General features: G+C 43.8%; 1 protein-coding gene across 1 annotated transcript in view; it reads right to left on the minus strand.

The window, feature by feature from the left end:
* The window catches only part of LOC311231529 (uncharacterized protein), a 54,702-nt gene extending 34,864 nt beyond the window's left edge, over nucleotides 1-19,838 (minus strand). The window contains exons 1-5 of the mRNA XM_084318146.1: nucleotides 19,494-19,838; nucleotides 10,045-10,093; nucleotides 5,632-5,773; nucleotides 2,134-2,336; nucleotides 553-683 (exon numbers count right to left, since the gene is read on the minus strand). Of these exons, the coding sequence (XP_084174272.1) occupies nucleotides 553-683; nucleotides 2,134-2,336; nucleotides 5,632-5,773; nucleotides 10,045-10,093; nucleotides 19,494-19,636 (668 nt within the window). The 5' untranslated portion in view covers nucleotides 19,637-19,838. The remainder of the gene's footprint in view (nucleotides 1-552; nucleotides 684-2,133; nucleotides 2,337-5,631; nucleotides 5,774-10,044; nucleotides 10,094-19,493) is intronic.
* Between the last annotated feature and the right edge of the window lie 2,642 nt (nucleotides 19,839-22,480).

Below are 22,480 nucleotides of genomic sequence, written 5' to 3' on the forward strand. Positions count from 1 at the left end.
AAGCGTCCACGATGCACCTGCAATTAATTATCTTACTCAGTCCCAAAGTTTGTGATGTAAATATGGAATGTCCCAAGTTGCTGCTGTTTACAGGGTTTATTGTTGTCCAAAGGTGAATGATGGTGAATGAAGGGTTAAATCAGAACAGTTGTCAATTGCTCCATTGTCAGTTCCAAACGGTGAGACAGGTGGAAAAATGTATCCTCATCACAGGTGCATGGGATTACGGTAATTAGCTAGGCTATTTATAGAAGAGGGGCTATAATGGAGGCGGTGAGCCCTCTAGTGTTCAAACATAAATAAGACACTACTTAATAACCAAAACACTCATATGGCCTTTACAGAAATGGAAATTCTTAATGAAATGACAATACTTAGAGAAACAACCATTAGGAATCAACCGAAACCTGGTGGGTAAAACCGAATTAAATACTGCATAACCATGACTTTGCTCAAGATGATCAAATTACTTTTAAATTAAGATCGTCTACAGTCACACTAAGATAAACTAGGATCATCTATGGATAGAGTGAGTTAATTATAAGGCCTTACTTGGCACAGTTCCTGTGATACAGCCTGCCTTCCACTAGGTAGCGCTGTACCAAGTGAACATGCTTGTGACAGGACACACACTTATTGCTCAGAGTGCCCGTCTGCCTGGCGCCCTCAAGCAGCACCTCCTTCTGAGAGAGAGAGAGAGAGAGAGGAGAGAGAGAGAGAGAGAGAGAGAGAGAGAGAGAGAGAGAGAGAGAGAGAGAGAGAGAGAGAGAGAGAGAGAGAGAGAGAGAGAGAGAGAGAGAGAGAGAGAGAGAGAGAGAGAGAGAGAGAGAGAGAGAGAGAGAGAGAGAGAGAGAGAGAGAGAGAGAGAGAGAGAGAGAAGAGAGAGAGAGAGAGAGGAATAGATAATGGTGTGAATATGGAAGAGAAAAGAAAGGGGGGGGGAATTATAACTGCCTCTGGAAAGACTACAAACAGACTAACAGAAGTTTGTATGTGGGGAGGGGGTTATGCGAAACTGTGGTTAAGACTAACAGATGTAATGTTTGTATGTGGGGGGGGGGGGGGGGGTTATGCTAAACTGTGGTTAAGACTAACAGAATACAGTTTGTAGTACAAAGCACCTCAGGTTCACTTTGATATCCAGATGTTATGCCACAAAACGCAGGGTGAGTCAGCAAAACTGCACATTTACACAAGAGTGTGTGTGTGTGGGGGGGGGGGGGGGTCTGAGCACAGATTTCCATTCTGCATAACTTCTGTGAACCCCCCCCCCCCCACACACACACACACACAAGACGCACATGTCCTCTCCTGTTTTTTTAGGTACCTTATGGCTCGCTGTTAATTACCAAAAAAAAGTTTCTAAACACAAAAACAACTCTGTATGTTTATACAGTATATATATATATGTTTGCTTCATGGGATGTTGAACAGCAAACAGACTGGAACAGGAAGAGCTGTGGAATGAGGCTATATAAATGCAGTCCATTTAAAAATCGGGTATCAGTATCTAACATGCCAGAAATCAAAGCAAAAGCGACTTGATTTTCTTAATTTCTGACACACTTCTCAGATCAGATCTCTAATGGAGAAACATTATTATTATACATCTCATTGACCTTCGTCCTCTGACCCCAAAACTGATGGTCTAAGTCTATATACTGTACAGTATAATTAATGGTCCAAGTATATACTGTTCATTAAAACTGATGGTCTAAGAAGTCTATTCTGTTCAGTAAAAGCAGTGTATCAAATCGGTACTAAACGTGGTAGTGGTAACAGAGAAGAGGACTGGCTATTGAGACGAGAGGCTGAGGGCCCTTTCTCACTCACACTATTCACAAATTCAAGCAAGCATGACAGTAACGACGGGGTGAAACGAATCAGCGCCGTTTCGCATCGCAAAAGGGGTGAGTGAGAACACTGCCCCCCGTTCTCGGGAGCAGTGATTCGATCTCCAAACGTGAGTGAGAAAGCCCCCTGAGAGAGGAGAGAGGAGAGAAAAGATGATGGAGAAGAGATGAGAGAAAAGAGATGAGAGAGAAGAGAGAAGAGAAAAGAGAGGAGAGAGATGAGAGGCTGAGAGGCTGAGAGGCTGAGAGGCTGAGAGGAGAGAGGACGACAGAGTGGTACCTGAGCTCCAGTGGTGACTGGTGTAGTGGAGGGTCTGAGAGGAGCGGAGGAGGAGGAGGAGGAGGGTGGAGGCCGGTTCTCTGTGGCAGGTCTGGAGGAAGGAAACATCTTAGAAACCACCGGCTGGTTCTTCTTCCCAGAGGGCTCGTCTGAAGAGCCTTCTGCTGGACGCTTCACACCAGCCACACCTCCCATGCCTCCAACTACACACACACACACACACACACACACACACACACACACACACACACACATAGACATACAGACAGAGATGCACACAGAAAAATATACACACACACATACAGGGATGCGCGCATGCACACACATTCACATACAGACACACAGAAAAATATACATACACACATACACACACACACACACAAAGACACATACACAAACAGACACACACGTACGTACGCACACACACACAGACACACAAACACACCCACACACACAGATGTGGGAACAGAGAAACAAAGACACAAAGCTCTTAAGGAAGTCATTAACATCAGTCCACCAGCGTCCGTTACCCTCAGTGTGAGAGACCGTCCCACCATGGGGTCAGGACGGGTTCTGTCCAACTCTCTGGGAAGAGGTCGGACAATCGGAACAGTTGCTACGCCAACGGCGGGATAAAGAAAACACGATCCCACTCGCACTCCTCCGCAGGTCGGTCTCTGTGCGCCTGTACGTCACGGCCTGCTAAACAGCTCTGCCCAAATCTGTACATATGTGACCAAATTAGTGTGAAGGAAAACGTGGCGATAACTTTGAATTTGGTAGCATAACTAATCAAAATTAAGTTTGTCTGAACATTTATGAGTTATGCAGTGATGTAGTCATCAGAGAAGTGAACAGACTATCGTTGTATTACGTCTTTCCTGTGTAAGGAAACCATGTGGCCGAGTTCACGGTCGTTTCCATGGACACGGTGAATAAACAAGGCTGCAGACAGACGGCGTGAAATTTAATCATTTAACTTTTCTCAGAACTTATTTTCGCGGCTCTTATCTGTAAAAGAGATCATAAAATGTGGGGTGGACAATAATATAAATATTATTTATTCAATATGTCATGGGAAAATAAGCATAGTTGGCACTGGTTATTAGTTTACTTCGTTGTTTGGGCAGAGATGTTTGACAGTGGAACGTCCTCCAACTCTCTGTGTAGGAGAATGAATCCCACTGCACTACTACTTGACGGAGCAGGAAGTTTCACTCTACATTCTCAAACTCAAGCTACTGGTACACACCTTATTTTTATTAGATTCTAGAACGTAGGGTATGTAGTTACTTAGGTTACTTAGGCCTTAGTGACGGGTTGAAGTTGTGTACTTCTCAGGGGGGATTTAAAAAGGCCCTAAAGGATCAAATAATTCAGGAGTACAGTTTTGAGTAAAACAAACTTTTTTTTAGTTTTTCTTTAAAAAAGAAATCTATATCTTGCAGCATATTTTAAGTTTTTCTTTCTTATATTAAAGTATATTTCGTTTTTAAGAATTGTAAAGGATAGGCAAAAATAAGCATGTGCTTGAGCCTATTCCTTTTGTGTGTTTTTGATTGATCTGTAAACAAAGACCAAAAATTAATTATTCATCATCATCAGGTTATACTTTATTCATCCATGTGGGGATATTTGTCCTCTGCATTTAAACCATCCTAACTACGTAGGGAGCAGTGGGCCACAGGCAGCCACCCAGGGACCAGCTCCAGCTGTGAGGCCAGTGCCTTGGTCAAGGAAGCTAGCAGGCATGTCTTCTGGTGTGGGAGGAAACCAGAGAACCCGGTGAAAACCCAACGCAAACACGGGGAGAAACATGCAAACTCAAACTCAAACGCGCAGAATGACCCCCCTGTTCCAACCCAGGACTGTGAGGCAGCAGTGGTAACCATGGTGCCAGCGTGGTGTAGTGGGCAACCTGCCAATAATATAGTGAAATAGGTTATGAATGGACCACTACCAGGACTGGCACAGGTTGTCAGTTGTTTTACCCTGTTTATTTGTATCTTTATTATAATTTTATAGCCTATATTTATGTCTTTCTACTATTACCCTGCCTATACCTGTACCTCCCCTCTCCCATGCTGCCATGCTGCTATGACGACCGAATTTCCCCAAGGGGATCAATAAAGGAATATCTTATCTTATCTTATATGACGCCCGAATTTCCCCAAGGGGATCAATAAAGGAATATCTTATCTTATCTTATATGACGCCCGAATTTCCCCAAGGGGATCAATAAAGGAAATGTCTTATCTTATCTTAATTCCAGGCAAAACTATTTCCTCAATACTACAATCTGATACCAATATCTGTGTCAAACATGTCAGATATTAATTATTTCCTGCTTGTTGGATGTCTCTAATGGAGAAAATATTTAATACTGGTATATTACGTCAATCGTTTTTCTCTCAATGACCTCAAAACTAAATGGTCCAAGTCAATACCGCTCAGAGTAATGGAAAATAATCGGATCGGTACTCAAATCTGCAACATCTGTAATTAGTCATTTGGGTTGTAATTAGGAAGGAAGGTTTCCAATGTATTTCCAATGCAAACTTCAAATCACCTCAGCATTTTATTTTTTATTTATCCATGAATGTCCCATTGAGATACAAGATCTCTTCTTCCAGGAAGTCTTGAGCATGGAGATCCATAGGCTTACAGTTGGCTTGTGAGGACTGTATATCCATCCATAGAAGGTGAACATACTGCAACTGTTCCATCTTTGCATCAGGCAGGGCATAATGGCATGAGAGTGCGTAAGTACGACCACATCGCACCCATCCGCCACTCACTTCACTGGCTGCCCGTCACCTCACCGCCCGGACTGAATTCAAAATATCCCTTCTGACCCATCAGTGCATCCATGGAAATGATCCCCCCCCCCTCAAAGATCTCCTCACCCCAGAACCCTCCACCTGTAACCTTCGCTTTGCCAGTCGCCAATCGCCTCCGTCCCCGCAGGACCAAGCTCCGCACCATGGGGGTGACCAGGCCTTCTGCTGGGCTGCTCCTCGCCTGTGGAACACCCTCCCTGACTACCAGAGCACCACAGACCACTGCTTATTTTAAAAGAGGACTTAAAACATACCTCTTCACCAAAGCTTTCTTAGTTTTAACCTTTTAAACATGTGTTTTATCCCCTTCTTTTGTATGTTTTTATGCCTTGTTTTTTAATTGCCTATGTTTTCAAAGCCTATGTTTTTACCCTGTAGCACTCAGTTCCATTTGGTTCCATTTGGTTCCAAATGTAAAGTGCACTACAAATGAAATGTATTATTATTATTGTTATAAATGAGTTAGTATTTTGTATGTAATGTACTGTGGCATATACTGTAACTTTATACTTGAAGTTCAGGTCGTGAGAAAAGCGCTATCTGCGCTCGTCTGGGTCTGTATCCTCCAGAAAGACAGCCGGCCGGCGTGTGAGAACGAGTCTGAGGGATGCAGAGCTACAGATACAGATCAGGGCAGAGATACGGCGGAGAGACTCACTCGGCGAGCGGCCGTGGAAGTAGTTGTAGTACTGGGACACGTAGGTGAGGATGCTGAGGCGGTCGGGGACCTTCAGAGCCACCATGTCCTCCGCGTCCAGGAGAGCCGGGATTCCCAACTCCTGCTCTGCGACCTGGAACGCCTGGGGACATATGATGGGAATTCACACACGATATAATAAAAGGAAGGGCAGTGGCATCTGTATAATATAAAGCGATAGATATTTTGACTTAGCGTATTTTATTTTATTTTTTATTATTATCTTTCCCCCCCTTCTTTTTCCGTTTTTCTCCCCTCCCAATGTTAGTCGTTATGCCAATTCCCAATCCCCTTCCTGGTCGTTGCGCACTCTACCCCCTACCGTCGGTCTGGGAGGGCGGAGACTATCACATGCTTCCTCCGACACATGTGTACCCAGCCCACCGCTACCCGGCCGCCCATGACTTAGCATATTTCTAAGACAAACTCTGACAGACACAGGCCTTGTCCCGTTTGTATACATTTGTACCCTCCTCCGCATGACGCACATACGGTGCATAGGTGTGTGTGTGTGTGTGTGTGTGTGTGGAGAGTTTACATTTCTAAAATAGTTGTTCCTCTTTTAAAACTGGATTTCCAAGCCCAACTATTGCCATACGTGTTTGCCACAAGAGAAGAGAAGAGAAGAGAAGAGTAGAGAAGCCTACATACAGCAATTCCATGGAAGCAGAAAGAATAGAATCAACAACAAGCAGAGACATGCCAAGACGCACACGCACACACACACACACACACACACACACACACAGGCAGTTATCAGATTATCTGATGACCTATACAAATTAATTTGCTCAGGACTAATATAGTTTTAGAGTTTTGTGATTATATATTTGTTATTTCTTAATCTTCCATTGTGATTCCCAATAATTCAGATTATTTTTCATTGTCAGTTTTATTATTTTATTTCAGTTAGTGCTTTAGTCATTCTTATGCTGAAGTGTGAGGGGGGGGGGGGGGTCCCGTTCTCTGTACATAATTTTTTTTTTCAATTCAGTTTTGTTTCAGTTAGTTTTGAACGTTTACGTTTCGTTTTTATTCTTTAAACATTTTTAGTTTCAGTTATTATTAGCTTCAGTATTATTATTTTATTATTATAATATGGGTGGTATTTGTCAGGGGCAAGATGTAAGTACAAAGTACAAAGGGTATTGTATATTAGAAACACATAACTTTATGAAGGCAGGTTAACAGTCATGTAGACATCAGTCTTAACAAATGTTGACAAATTTGACCAAATGTACAAAGACTAAAACTAAAGGCATTTTATGTATATTTTCATTTTAGTTCGTTTTATAAGTACACAATGTAGTTTCAGTTGGTTTTATAAGTACACAATATAGTTTCAGTTACTTTCAGTTTGTTTCTAAAGTCTAGTTTTTATCTTTATTTCAGTTCAGCATCGACGGGGCACCGGTTGAGAGAGTCAACAGCTTTAAGTACCTCGGAGCCTACATATCCGAGGACTTGACATGGACCACACACATTGACAGTGTTGTGAAGAAGGCACGACAACGCCTCTACTTCCTCAGGCGCCTAAGGAAGTTCCAAGTCAGCCAGAAGATCCTTAAGAACTTCTACTCATGTACAATAGAGAGCATCTTGACCGGCAACATCACCTCCTGGTTTGGGAATAGCACTGCACAAGACCGAAGCAGACTACAAAGAGTGACACGTTCAGCCGAACGCACAATTGAAGGGGGGCTCCCCACCCTCCAGAACATTTACTACAAGCGTTGCAGGGGCAAGGCTAAGAGAATCATTAAAGACTCCAGTCACCCGAACAACTGCCTCTTTGAACTGCTGCGGTCAGGCAAGCGATACCGGAGTCTCAAGGCGAGCACAGAAAGACTCAGAAGAAGCTTCTATCCCCAGGCCATCAGGCTGCTAAACGAACAATGAATGAACACTACACAACAACAACCACCAAACGCACATAGCACACACATCCACACGCACACACTCACTTTAAACAAACACACTGTAGCACCCACTCCACACACTTTATAGCACACACCCACTTTAAACAAACACACTGTAGCACCCACTCCCCACACTTTATATTTATGGATGAAGGATTGCACTACAACTCGTACACCTTACTGTAAATTGTACCTAAAACTGTACCTCATCCCATTTCTGCTTTGCACTAGATAGTACTGTACATTAGTACACTGCATAGTATTGTGTATTGTATATTATATGGTAACTCAGAACATTGTACATATGTCTATACCGAACACTGTGACCTCATTTTTCTTCTTCTAAATTCATGCTATATTATGTTATTATGTTATTTGATACTATCTTGTCTAGCACAGTCTCTGGAGCGTAACAGTAAGAAGCATTTTGTATGAAAGTATTCTGTACTTCTGTATGACAACTATTAAAGAACTTGAACTTGAACTAAAACGTTTTTCACACAGTTTTAGTTACACGACACACGTACACAACACACACAGTGTGTGTGGAGGGGGGGGGTTACCATACTTGTTTATGTTTATGAAATATTGTTTTGACGGTAAGTAAATACGCTGCTGCCGCTTTGAAAAGGAGATCCTTGATCGCTTTTGTTGTTGTTTTTAGTTTTTTTTAACACTAGCAGAAACACTTGAGAAGCTCTTCTTGTTTCTTCTTGTAATCCTGGGCTGTTTGACAGTTCCAGAGGGAATAAAGTCATGGAATCCCAACAGCAACACCTCTGGGAAGTCCCTGCTGAAGCACTACTGTATATACAGTATCATATGGCATCAACTGATGAGAGAGAAGAGAGGAGAGGCTGAGAGAAGAGAGGAGGACAGAGTGCTACCTGTGTGAGAGAGAAGAGAAAAGAGAGAAGAGAGAAGAAAGAGAGGAGAGAGGAGAGAAGAGAGAAGAGAGAAGAGAGAGGAGAGAAGAGAGAAGAGAGAAGAGAGAAGAGAGAAGAGAGAAGAGAGAGAGAGAGAAGAGAGAATAAAGAGAGAGGAGAGAGGAGAGAAGAGAGAAGAGAGAAGAGATAAGAGAGAAGAGAGAAGAGAGAAGAGAGAAGAGAGGAGAGAGGAGAGAGGAGAGAGGAGAGAGAAGAGAGAAGAGAGAAAAGAGGAGATAAGAGAAGAGAAGAGAAGAGAAAAGAGAGAAAAAAGAGGAGAGGAGAGAGGAGAGAAGATAAAAGAGGAGAGGAGAGAAGAAAGAGGACTCCCTTCAGTTATGTTTAAAAACTGCCACTGTGTCCTACTTCTTTTATTTGTTTATGTATTATTGCTGCAACCAGCAGCTCTATACAGTAGCTCGCTCTGTTGCTGTGGTGTTGTCCACAAATGTGTCCCCACCCTCTAGCAGCCACAGTCTTCACCCTATAACATTTGGCATGGAAGTCAAACGTTTGTGTGTGTGTGTGAGTCTGTCTGTGAGTGTGTGTCTGTCTGTGTGTGTGTATGTTGCAGCTGTTGTGGATTTGCTCGTTTTTTTTTACTGTTATCATCCACTGCCTTCCTGTGTCATTAATGTCACATTCATGGAGCAGAAGATGGATTGTACAGCTCCCATACAGTATCTAGAGCCAACATGGAAGGCAGCTTCCTGTTTCACAAGCACTCTGGGATGAGACTCTCTCTCCTCGGCAACTCAGAGGCTCAGGGCTGAGAGACCGGAGTTCTATGATTTAAGGAGCAAAGAGACTAGAGAAATAACCAAAATGTTATATATTTTTTTTTATTATCCTTTTCCTCCTTCTTTTTTCCGTTTTTTTCCCCTCCCAATGTTAGTCGTTATGCCAATTCCCAATCCCCTTCCTGGTCGTTGCGCACTCTACCCCCTACCGTCGGTCTGGGAGGGCGGAGACTATCGCATGCTTCCTCCGACACATGTGTAGCCAGACCACCGCTTCTTTTCACCTGGCAGCGCGGACTCTCACTGGGAGAGTGTAACGTGTGGAAGGTCACACTACCTCCCCCAGATCCTTCCCTCGCTGTGCAGGCGCCCCGACCGAACTGTAGGGAGTCGCTGTCCACAACGACCCAGACCCACCCACCGGCTTCCCACCCTCTGACTCTGCCAATCGAGCCAGTATGACGGCCGGCCAAGCCGGAGGCAACGCTGACAGCTGGATTCGTGCGTTGGTGACAAGCGCCTTGTCCGCTGCGCCACCCAGCTGCCAAGATTATTGTTTTTAACCTGAGAGAGTGTCACTCCTCATCTTCCTCCCCTCTTCTACTGATTAAGTACATGTGTTTGTATACGTAGTAGGATTGTCGTCAATGAGAAAACAGTCCTGTTAGACAGAGGCTGTTCATCCATTACACCGATTGTCCTCAGGACACACACACACACACACACACACACACACAGACACACACAGACACACACACAAGCATGCAGCACAGGCCATACATGTCTTACCAGTTTGTTGTTGTCATAGACATCGTCCTTCCTCAGGGGATCAAAATTGCTGACAGAGAAAGAGACAGACAGAGAGAGATATTACTTATAATACTACTGACTACCTCCAGCTGTCCTCCTTCATTATTACCGGTATGATTAAGTGACGTTAGTCAAGAATGTCTTCTTCGTTTCATCCTTGCGTAACATCCTCACAAATTCCATTACGCTCTTGACTCATTGTCACACACATTATCTAACGTGCGTTTCATCTCATGACCGTTTAGTCACCTTTCTTCTTTCATTACTCATCCCTGTGTGCTTGATTACCAACAGGCATTCTCATTCACATGGTGATGGGGATTTGTTTCCAAGGCTCAAAGTTCCACATTTACATTTAGTCATTTCACGGACACTTTTATCCAAAGCCACTTACAAAATGGTGTAAGTGTCATTGTTCGTCAAACAGTGTTGAACTTGCCTGATACACCCTGGCTGAGTGCATACTAGTATTGACATATTAGCATAGTAGATAGTAGTATAGACATAGTAGCACAGTACATGCTACTACTCTCTTACTCCCTCTAATAGTAAAAGACAGTAACATGGACATTTGACACTAAGGCCTAACAAAATTAATAGTTGGTTTCCGGTTGGACCGACCCTGCCGATTTAGGTGCGACCCAATATATTTTATGAGTTTTTAAAAAAAAATATTAAAAAAGAAAAAAAAAATCAGTTTTTTTTTTTAGTTTTTTTTTTAATAAAGTTTCATAGAAATCTTAGTCAAACATTTAGTATTATGGATATTAAACATGCTGGCAGAGTACATGCATCCATGTTGTTGTGAACATTTTAATTAAATAAAGAAATTCCCTATCCATAGTCGCCGTGGGAAAGAATAAAATAAAAGAATAAAATAAAATAAATTCCCTACCTACCCATGGCCAAACTGACAACCAACAGGAAACCAACAATATATTTTACTTTGCCTAAGACATGTTTTCCTCCCTTCATTACTTCCATTCAAACTGGACTGAATGGCTTAGGTGGTGTCAACTTGTGTCCCGCCTATAACCATGAGTGAGTGTGTAGTGGTTACACTGATGTTAATGTTGTGTGCTGCCACGTTGTTCTGGGTGGGGGGGGGGAAGAACCGGAACGGGAGAGTGGAATGGAACAGCTACTTAACGTGATTAACGCACGCAGCACAAACGCGGCATCTGTGCTTTCATCCGAGTACATTCAGCACAGTGGCAGCACAGTGGCCTGGCCGTTTAAAGAGAGGCGAGCCTGTGATCAAAAAGGTCGCCGGTGGAAATTCCCAGTCCGGAAAGGGTGAGGGAAGTGAATGAGTAACCCCCCCCCACCCACCCACCCCTCCGATGGCTGAAGAGCCCTTGAGCAAGACACCAAACCTCCAGTGGAGCTGCCCAGTTGCCAGTGCCAGAAGCGTGTGGTTGTACTGGGCAGCTCCCTGGTGTGAATGTGAACATGTGTGGAACCAAAAGAAACCAACGTTTTCTCCCACTCGTCATCATAGTACATCCAACTTTCAGGGATACAGTTTCCAGTTAATCCATAATATAGATTTGATTTGAGTCTGTGAAAAATACTTTCACCATAAAACATGGTTTAATTACATATCTCGATGTGATTTATCTAGAAATATCTACAGCAAGAATTTTGGGTCTCAATGAATCCAAATTGACAATGTGGTTAGAAGTGGTGGAGAGAATAAAAGCTAGCATTTAATGGTAGTGTCTGGTTAGGAGCGAAGGATAATGGACGGATTATCCATTGGGGGGTCCAGGGCGGGGGGTGCGAGCAAGAGCATATGTGTGTAGGGGAATAGATAGCAGGTATTAGGGGTATATCTTGTATAAGACATTTATCCAAACGATGAGTTAACTGATGTACACTGTTTTACAATGCTTGTATATCTAATCGTGTGTTGTCATGTTTGTTTATGTGTTTGTTTAAAAAATAATAAAAAAATAAAATACAAAAAAAAAAACATGGTTTAATATGCAGTGCATGGATAAAGGTCCAGATGACAGGTTTTAACCTGCTACAGGCTACAACATGCGTTGGATTCTGACCCTCTCAGGAGTGGACACTTGTCCCCGGTGTCTTTGTCATTGTGTGCGACGACTGGCTTTGAAGCTGCTGGGAATGTTTGTTTTTTTCAGGGCTGAGAGAACCATGACAATACAAGCTGCTGTTCAGTGGCCAAACATTGTGTTTACACACTGCAGTGGGGGGTGTGTACAGACATTACAGTAGAGTAGCCTCCAGCATGGCTTAAGTCATTGCTAGGTAAGCTGCCCTTATATATCTCCAGACTTCTGTCCTTTTATATTTGCTTTTTTAATACCAGATGAGCAGCAAATGGGATGCTTTTAAATGTTCCTTTGATGCAGTCAGAGCTTGGTAAAGCTGCATTCTCCCACTATGCTCCCTTTTTATGGAATACGCTGCAAGTGAAACTTTGTCTAGAGGCACTTCCTACTGTGAATGCTTTTAAAGGTATGCTACGATTAGCCCTTTATGAAACATGTAACTGAAACATGCTGATCTGATTATGCTCCTTGCCACTGCACAAATGGCCTTCTGTATTTATATTTGAATTGTATGTTTTTTGTTTAATGCCCTGTTTTATGTTGAAACTTGTTGTGTGCCGTGTTGGTCAGGACTCCCTGGAAGAAGAGATCTTGTATCTCAATTCCTGGATAAATAAAGGATAAAAAAAAAAAAAAAAAATGGCTGTTTAGAACCATGGAACTGCTTGCTGTGCTGACCCGGCACGTCCAGAACAAACCTGCATTTAAATGTCTATTTCTTTTTATTTTTTTTGTATGACGCTTTAGTTTGTAGTTTGAAACATATTTTCCGGGTTGAGTTTGTGACGGCACCAGTGAGAGCTGCTTAGCTGAAAAGTGTTCCATTGATAAATATCTACAGTATATGTAGCTTAGCACAGTTAATAGGCAGCTATTCCAATGCAAACTATTGTTCCAGCTGTGTTCACTTATTCACATGTTACTTGTTTTGGAACATGCCGTCAGTCACCAAGTGATTGACTGATGAGAACAAGGAGGCTCCTTCTCTACAGAAAGACTTAATTTCTCAATGATGGACAATAGGCTAACTCATTCCGCCAACAACAATTATACTCGTTATTGGGCGCCATCGCTTGAACGCCAACAACGAGTACACTCGTTATTTGATCGTTATTTCTTTTATTTGATATTTCTATTCATTACAGGCACCCAGACTTGGGGTTAACATGGGAATCATCCTGAGAATGCCAAAGTGCAATACCGGCCGCATCCTCCCAGGTGGCAGTATCGAGCACCCTTTGAAACCTTAAATCTTGGCCTGTGCAACGGTCAAATGTCTCCGGGCGCACTTTTCTGGGTCGGGCGAGTCGAGCGGTTCTCCCGATTGCATTGAAGCGCGTCAAATACCCCCAATCCATATGTTGTGGTGGGTTATGTCGTGGACCAGATGGCGATCAGATGGACCAGATGGCGATCAAACAATTGGAATATTATTTTTGGAATACTCCCGACAGGTAAGGGCTATCTGACGTCAATTCTAGCTTGATCGTGCAATGTTTTTATACCGATCCAGCTGATCAGGGTTTCTAGTGTTCAATACAAATGCTGTTACTGGCAATCAAAAAATCAGAAACGATGATGAAACATAATACCTATTATATACATTTGATTTGGGAATAGTAGCGTGTGTCCAGGCAAGAAACACCAAAGCTTATAGTAGAATTCACGTATAAGGCTATAACTCAGCCTTTCGGGAATGACCCCAGACCACTCTGAAATTATACTTATATTCACCACGGGATAACGCTTGAACGTATGCATGGAAAAATTATCTCTTTTTTTGCATCTTGGCCGGAAGAAAGTCACTGTCAAATGACCATAGTATTGTCCCCATAGCTATAATATAGAATATAGATATAGCTCTACAAACAAGGTGACACACTCCTACAGTATCTTTAAAGCGTGGCATAGCTACAACGGGACCCGGCTAATGGCTGGCGCCCAATGTGTTAATGTAACGGAAGTCTGTGAGTAATATCCACCGTCACGATGAATGTGTGTGTTGTGAAGTGACTGTGGCAGTAAGGTAACAGGGTTAAAAGACACATAGATACGGACGGTACCAAGGAGTGAATTCACCTCTTAGTGCAGCGGTCTATGTTGTCGCCCATGGCGTGGGAGACCTGTGTTCGACTCTCCCTCGGGGCATCGACAAATTACACAACGCAGAAGGAGTACCATACGATCGGTCACATTAAGAGACAGAGCTTCAATGAAGAGCGGAAGGCAATGCGACACTGAATCTAGGTGAGTCTTAATGAAATGGTAGAGATGGGGGGGAGGTGATATTCAGAAGGACTGCAACATCCTGCAGGACTGCCATGTAGGCCTGGGAGTCATAGATCACTGCAACACTTCCGGTATGTTCAGCTCATGGGAGAGCACGGGGGGATAAAATGAATGAATGTTGATTAGAGCCTTGATGTAAGTGGTTGTAGCTACGGCTGAGGGGGTGCTGCAGACATGATCCAATATACTTTTTTTATACGCCTGAGTCTCCTGAACACGGAGAGACCAATCCCAAATTGGTCGGCACTTTCGCGGCTGAGCTTTCACTTGTCCGCACCTACTCCCCAAACTCTGCGTGCGCAGATTGCCCAGGGAGTCTCTCTGGATTGTCGGCCGTGAAAGTGCCGATCGACTTGGGATTGGACTCTCTGTGGTCAGGAGACTTGGGCGTATAAGAAAGTATATTGGATCATGTCTCCAGCACCCCCACAGCCGTAGCTACAACCACTTACGTCAAGGCTCTAATCAACATTCATTCATTTTATCCCCCACGCTCTCCCATGAGCTCCATGTAACGCGGAGGTGCAGTGGTCTATGCTGAATATTTAAGGTATACCGTCATGGATCCATGCAAAAGTAAGGATTTTTACTATACTGGCGTCAAAGATGTATAGAAATCATAAAATCTTTAAGTTTTTAAAAAATGATCATGATTAAAATTATCATCTTGGGATCATTTATTTTTTTTATATACCAAGTTGTCAAATCACACTGGAATTTGCGCCGGGAAAAAACAGAATACAAACAAATATGGTTATACAGACTTTTAAGTTTGTAAAGTTTAAAAAAAAATTATTATATCTTATTACATGGCGTTTTCACATTCTCCGAAATGCTTGCTTGTGATTGGTCAATAGCGCGCGTCAGAGGTCAGTTATCAGACAATAATGACCGCTGTGGGACAATAATGACCGCTGTGCGCAGCTGTTCGCAATCAAGCCCACAATAATGACCCACTGACATCAGTGCAAACTGCCGGTACTATTGGCCGGGGAAGCTGCTGGGGGGCGGAGCGACGAGCACTCAGTGGAGCCAGAACCAGTGTTACTGTTGCGAGTCGATGTAAAATGAATTAGGTATATTGTTAGTAAGTTAGCCATGTAATGAGCGGGATAATGTATAGCTATACTCGATCATTGTCGCAAAATAATTGACCTTCACTGACGTTTAAAACACCTCGCCGAGGCGGCTCGGTATTTTAAACTCCGTGTCGGTCAATTATTTTGCGACAATGACCTCGTAGCTATACATTATCCCTTACATATTTTGACCACATCACCCAGCCCTACCACAGACACCTAAACATAACCCAGCCCTACCACAAACACCTAAACATTGATTGAAAACGTTATTAACAGATTGCAGAATGGGTACAATACAGTACAGCTCAATACACACAATTGTTAAGGGGATGCAGACCAGAGAAAGACTTTCGTCTTGTTTACATCAGGGTCCCCCATTTTCAATTCATCAGGACATATATGACATACATGACATACAGATAGACAGTACAGTTATCCTACCGCAAACACCTAAACATCAAAGGTACAAACAGCAACCTCACAATAGAGCCCCGTTTGGTATTGTACTTTGTTTACTTTCTTTGAGTTGGAGTTGAGTGGGGATGGGGGGGGGTGGGGATGGGGGGGGGGGTGCTACCGCTGGCCACACGTTGGGCTCTGTCTGCTAAGAGAGGTCTTGAGACATTTACAATATGAGAGCTTACAAAACTCAAATCCACACATCACAGCAAAACAAACAAGCATGAATCCGCAAGCAATTTGGAAGGCAGTGGATAACAGACAAAACAAACAAGCACTAAGAAAAATAGCTGCGACCGTGTATGAGCATGTATCCACGACGCGTGCATGCATTCACATTCTGACATTCTCACACACCAACACACCCTCACACACAAACACTGAACCTCCATGCCAAATGTCAACCTTAGCGAAAACTGTGGCTGCTAGAGGGTGGGGACACTTGTGGACCAACCAATCAACCAACAGAAGAAGCCATAAAGCCAATAGCATAAACCTGCAGTGCCACAGCCCCATACATAGGAGGGGCCTGTACTGTGTGTTGGGGGCCTGTACTGTGCGTTGGGGGCCTGTACTGTGTGTTGGGGGCCTGTAGTACTGTGCGGTGCACTACTGCGCATGCGAGAAACAAAGTAAAGTCATTCTAATCTAGTCTAAGGGTTAAGTTTAGACCCTCATCCAGAAGAGGTTAAGCTTAGAGTAACAGTCAGGGCTGGTAATCCAATTGATATTCAGTTTGAGATAAAGAATTCTAGTCTATCTAGACAATTGGTTGCATTGAATGCTTTATTTGGTTACTCCTAATCCAATTGATATTCAGTTTAAGACAAAAATATATTGGACATTAGGTCCTATTTTCCTTATGTTACTTTATGTTCCGTATGTTACTTTATGTTCCGTATGTTACTTTATGTTTCTAGTGTCCTATATTATATGTTACTTTGTTTCTCACATGCGCAGCAGTGCACCGCAGAGTACAGGCCCCCAACGCACAGTACTGACCCCTCCTATGTATGGGGCTGCGGCACTGCAGATATACCCTACTCCATAAAGCAGCTGGTCATAGATAACAAAGTGCAACACCAAAACAGGGCTTTTCTGCCTTGAGGTTGCTGTTTGATGGCATTACACGTTCTAGTTTTAACATTTAGAACTCAAAATGGCCTCTCAGTGACCAAAAGGGATTTTTTATTGTTTTTTTTGTCCCAACGCTCTACTGAGCATTTTGGTTTTAATGTCATGGCTCCGACATGAACAGTGGTGAGAGGTGCACATAAAAAAAACTAAAACAAAAGCCAACAACAAAAGCAACACATACTGTACTGCAAGGGTGGTAACACTGGCTACTTCATTTGGCAATATTGGACAAGTGTCTCAACATGTTTGTACTGATTGCACGGCAACCCAGATACTGTATATTATGCCACATCAATGTGGAACGCCCTACCCACAGCTGTAAAGGAATGTGAATCACTACCCACTTTTCAAAACCACTCTCAAGGAGCACCTACGGGAGACTGCAATTCTAAACTGGCCCCTGTAAATGTCCTAACCCAAACCCCCCCAATGTACAGTAAATGTCCCAACCCAATAATACACGAGACCCTCCTCCAATGTACAGTTTCTTCGTCAAATGTATATATATATTTTTAGACTTTTCTTGTATCACAAACAGTACTGTATTTGTAAATCTGGTATGTCATAAATGTATAGATGTAGCAGTACTGTCTATCTGTATGTCATGATGTCATATATGTTATGATGAATTGAAAATGGGGGACCCTGGTGTAAACAAGACGAAAGTCTTTCTCTGGTCTGCATCCCCTTAACAATTGTGTGTATTGAGCTGTACTGTACTGTACCCATTCTGCAATCTGTTAATAACATTTTCAATCAATCAATCAATACATGCTATTGTATATTTAGCCCTCCGTCTCACTTCATTTCCTGTCTGTGTGCACATTACCCTATCACATTAGCCTATCACACTACCCTATCACATTAACCTATCACATTAACCTATCACATTACCCTATCACATTAACCTATCACATTGCTGAAAGAGTTGCCCACAGTGTATTGCCACTCCTATCAGCACATAGTTCCGTTAGGGTCAACATACTAGCAGAACATGAAAGCATTATTCAGACTGCAAAAGGAAATCGAGGATTTACCATCAAAGGCATAGTAATAATAATAATTAATTTAATTTATATAGCGCTTCTCAATGACCCGAAGTCGCTGACAGTAGTCGGGAGCAAAGTAAAAACAAAGAAACAAAAACAAAGAAACAACAAAGAAACAAAAGAAGTAATAAATACAGTAGTAAATACATCATGTGGCTCTCTGTGAAAAATATAAAGTTAAATATATAGTCGATCTCAGGTCGATATTCCTTTATTGATCCCCTTGGGGAAAATTCGTGGAAGACGAAAAAGTATTAAGCCCAACGTGGGGCTCGAACCCACGACCCTGAGATTAAGAGTCTCATGCTCTACCGACTGAGCTAGCCGGGCCATAGCTTGGGGGATAGGGGTTCCCCGGCCGATCTGAACAGAGACACATTAGATTAGACCGCACATTTGTTAGTTTTTATTATCTAGAGTAGAACATGTTAGTGTTTATTATCTAGACTAGACCAGAATCGCATTAATGTCTGACTATACTCTCGCCGGGGGTGGAGATCTGAAGAGAGAGAGGGAGAGTCTCTAACATGGGACCAATAAAGTCACTCAACATTTCCTCCTCGTGATTCTAAATGAACGGCGAATGAATGACAACAAGTGGAATTAGTTTTACACACACTTCCACAAATGCCGACGGGGATCCATTCAACCACTGGTGTGAATTATAGTGAAATTACACAGACCCGCAGAGGTCCCCGGACCACACTTTGAGAACCACTGATTCTCCAGAGAACACATTCCATCTGACTCCCACTCCGCTCCTCATCCAGACCCTCCACATGCCGACACGTTACATGCAGAACGCTTTCAAGGAAACCCAGTCAGAGACTTAGATTATATACAGTTATCATTTATATGATCGAAATGGTAGCTATGCGAAAGGGCAGCTGTGTTGCATTTTAAAAAAAAGTTTGCATTTTGTACTCTTTAGTTCATACTTTAGTTGCATATTGTGTAGGTCTATTTTAGTTATTTGTTTTACTGTATGATGCACAATCTCAGGAGGGTCATACAGAACCAAGCAGTTCACTGTAATGTACCTTATATTGATTGATTGAAAACTTTAACAGATTGCAGAATGGGTACAATACAGTACAGTAAGGGGATGCATTGCAGACCAGAGAAAGACGTTCGTCTTGTTTACATCAGGGTCCCCCATTTGACAAATAAATGACAAATAAAACAAGAGTTGACATTGGAATCAATCGCCGAGTTGAAGGAAGTGTTGAAGGAAGTCGGGAGAAGGCAGTGTGAATGATGTTGACTGTGTAAACAACAAACTTGGAGCAAACTAGCTGTCCGGTGGGTCTACTCTACAGGTCTCTACTTACATCAGGTCGGGTCTGTGTTTGTGGATCAGGGCGCAGAACGCCAGTCCGTCCCGGAACGACGTGGTCATGTTGGTGATGGAAACATCCCTGTACCCGGCCACCTGGATCTTGACCCAATGCTGCAGAGCTTTGACGGCCGACATCCTGAGCCGAACCCCCGGGTGAAGCCGCCGGTGTGGCCGCTGGCAGCAGCGTCGATGTGGCGGAGCGGAGCCCCCGCTGCTGCTGCTGGAGCAACAAGAGAACAAACTGCAGTTCTGTGTTCCCGATGATCAGCTTCTATATCCGGAACATGACGGTCGGTGTTCGGTGGGAGTATAGCTGCTGCTGTTGCTGCTGCTGCGTGCTGTTTGAAACATCTGAAAACATTGGACTTGACAGTTGACACCTGGAAAGGTTTCTCTCATGACGTTGCATGGGGTGGAGTTCTGCAGCCTACTTTTTCTTTCTCTCTCTCTCTCTCTCTCTCTCTCCCTCTGCCTCTCTCTCTCTCTTGTCTCTCTTGTCTCTCTCTCTCTCTCTCGCTCTCTCTCTCTCTGCCTCTCGCTCTCTCTCTCTCTCTGCCTCTCTTTCTCTGTCTCTCTGTCTCTCTCTCTCTCTCTCTCCCTCTGCCTCTCTCTCTGTCTTGTCTCTCTATCTCTCTCTCCCTGTCTCTCTCTCTGTCTCTCTCTCTCTCTCTGCCTCTCTCTCTGTCTTGTCTCTCTATCTCTCTCTCCCTGTCTATCTCTCTGTCTCTCTCTCTCTCTCACTCTCCCTCTGCCTCTCTCTGTCTTGTCTCTCTCTCTCTCTCTCTCTCTCTCTCTCTCTCTCTCTCTCTCTCTCTCTCTCTCTCTCTCTCCTGTCTCTCTCTCTGTCTCTCTCTCCCTGTCTCACTCTCTCTTTCTCCCCCTGTCTCTGTCTGTCTGTTGTTTCTCTCTCTCTCATCAACCTATACCCCCTATCTCTCTCCCTGTGTGTGTGTGTGTGTGTGTGTGTGTGTGTGTGTGTGTGTGTGTGTGTGTGTGTGTGTGTGTGTGTGTGTGTGTGTATATGTGTGTGTGTGTGTGTGTGTGTGTGTGTGTGTGTGTGTGTGTGTGTGTGTGTGTGTGTGTGTGTGTGTGTGTGTGAATGAGTTGAATAGATTTAAGACAGACATGGCCCACCAGCCAGCATACTGTATGTTGTCAGTGGTTCCTGAGATAATATTCCATTCACTAGAAGTCAACAGAATAAGTATAAACATTTATGAATAAACTACTCTGATCACACGTTTCACTCTCTCTTTACTGTGATTCCCCCCACACACATAAAACAAAACAAAAAAGCTATCTTCTTCTCATGGGGATCCCTACGTGGGACAAAATATGATCAACCTGGGGGGGGGGGGGGGGGGACCTTGCCTGGCCCCTAAGGACCATGAAAGAGTGGCCCATCTCTACTGTGTGAATAGTCTAAAAGCAAGAGTCATTGTTATGGGCGTGTCAGGAGAACAGCCGTATTGAACCCATTTAGGTACGTACAGCAGGTGTGGCTGACAATACCTGTATCTGCAACCTGCCCGGGCCTGTCTAGTGTCTGGAGAAGGCGTTCACTATTAAGTCACCTGACACCAGCTTGAACCAAGGTCCTTACAGCTGGCAGGCCGGCCGGCCCACGGAGGACCTTTGGAACGACTGATTCACAGGGAGGGGAAAACAGTGCCCGCCTCTTCCTCGTCTACCTCGACTAACTTCCCGTACACGTTTTCCATCGTTGTTTTGACACTACCATGGCTGGGTTATATCACAAGGGCCGGGGCGCGCAGAGCAAGACAGTGCTATATGGGTCCACCTTGGTCCGCGACAGACATAACAAGGGGGGCGTTGACAGAAAGCAGCTCTGGAATACTATTTTCAGTCTTTTCATGAAGGATATCTGACAAGATTGGTGCCCCTGTACTTTAAACAGTATACTGGGGCCCCTTCCAAATAAAATCTATTAATCTACACACAAACCCGGAGCTCTCTTGGGCCCCCGATGGGCTGTGGCCCCCAGTATGCAGAGTCCGTGATCCAGGCCTGGTCGCTGTGCTGATAGTAGTGTAATTATGATGAATTGAAAATGGGGGACCCTGATGTAAACAAGACGAAAGTCTTTCTCTGGTCTGCATCCTTAACAATTGTGTGTATTGAGCTGTACTGTACTGTACCCATTCTGCAATCTGTTAATAAACGTTTCAATCAATCAATCAGTGATCAGAGAATCATGGAAATGCTATGATATTGCCATCGCTATCATGGTTTCATCATGGATTATACTATGGTATTATTCAACTACAACAATGGTACCATGATGATATACATAGCGTTTACCATGGTCAATTATTTTTACCATGGTCGGCACCTTGGTAAAACTGAAATGATCATCAATACTAATTACGATTTCGTAAAAAAAACAAAAAGGTACCCTTTCTTTTTTTTATCTACTTTTTCTCCCATTTTCTATTTTTCTCCCATCCCAATTTCGTATCGTCCAATTCTACCCTCCCCTGTCTCGAACGTTGTTAGGCCATGCCTCCCACAAGCCGGCTGCAATGTGGACGAAGCCTTGCATCACGTGTCCCCTCCGATACTCGAGGAAGCAGCAGTCGCATCTTTTCACCTGCACAGCGCGATCTCTCAGCGTCGGGGGTCTGCGTGGGAGGGCACGCCGCCCCCGTCGCTTCCCGATTCTGCTGCGCAGGTGCACCAACCAACCTGTAGGAGTCGCTGTCCACAACGTCCGATCCCCACCCATCAGCTTCCCACCCCCTAAAGCCAATTGTATTAGTATGAACGACCAGCCAAGCTGATAGCAATGCGGAGAGCTGGGCTCGAACCCAGCGTCTCCTGCATTGGTGGTGAGCGCCTTGTCCACTGCACCACCTAGCCGCCCTCAAAAGGTCCTTTTCAATGTTTTGACACATCCTTTCCTGTTGAGGTCATAGCTTTTAAAAACACGGAACTCAGGCTTGCCGTGTGGTGTTTGGT

The sequence above is a fragment of the Notolepis coatsorum genome (assembly GCF_963971535.1).
Source record: "Notolepis coatsorum genome assembly, chromosome: 7".
Lineage (NCBI taxonomy): Eukaryota > Metazoa > Chordata > Actinopteri > Aulopiformes > Paralepididae > Notolepis > Notolepis coatsorum.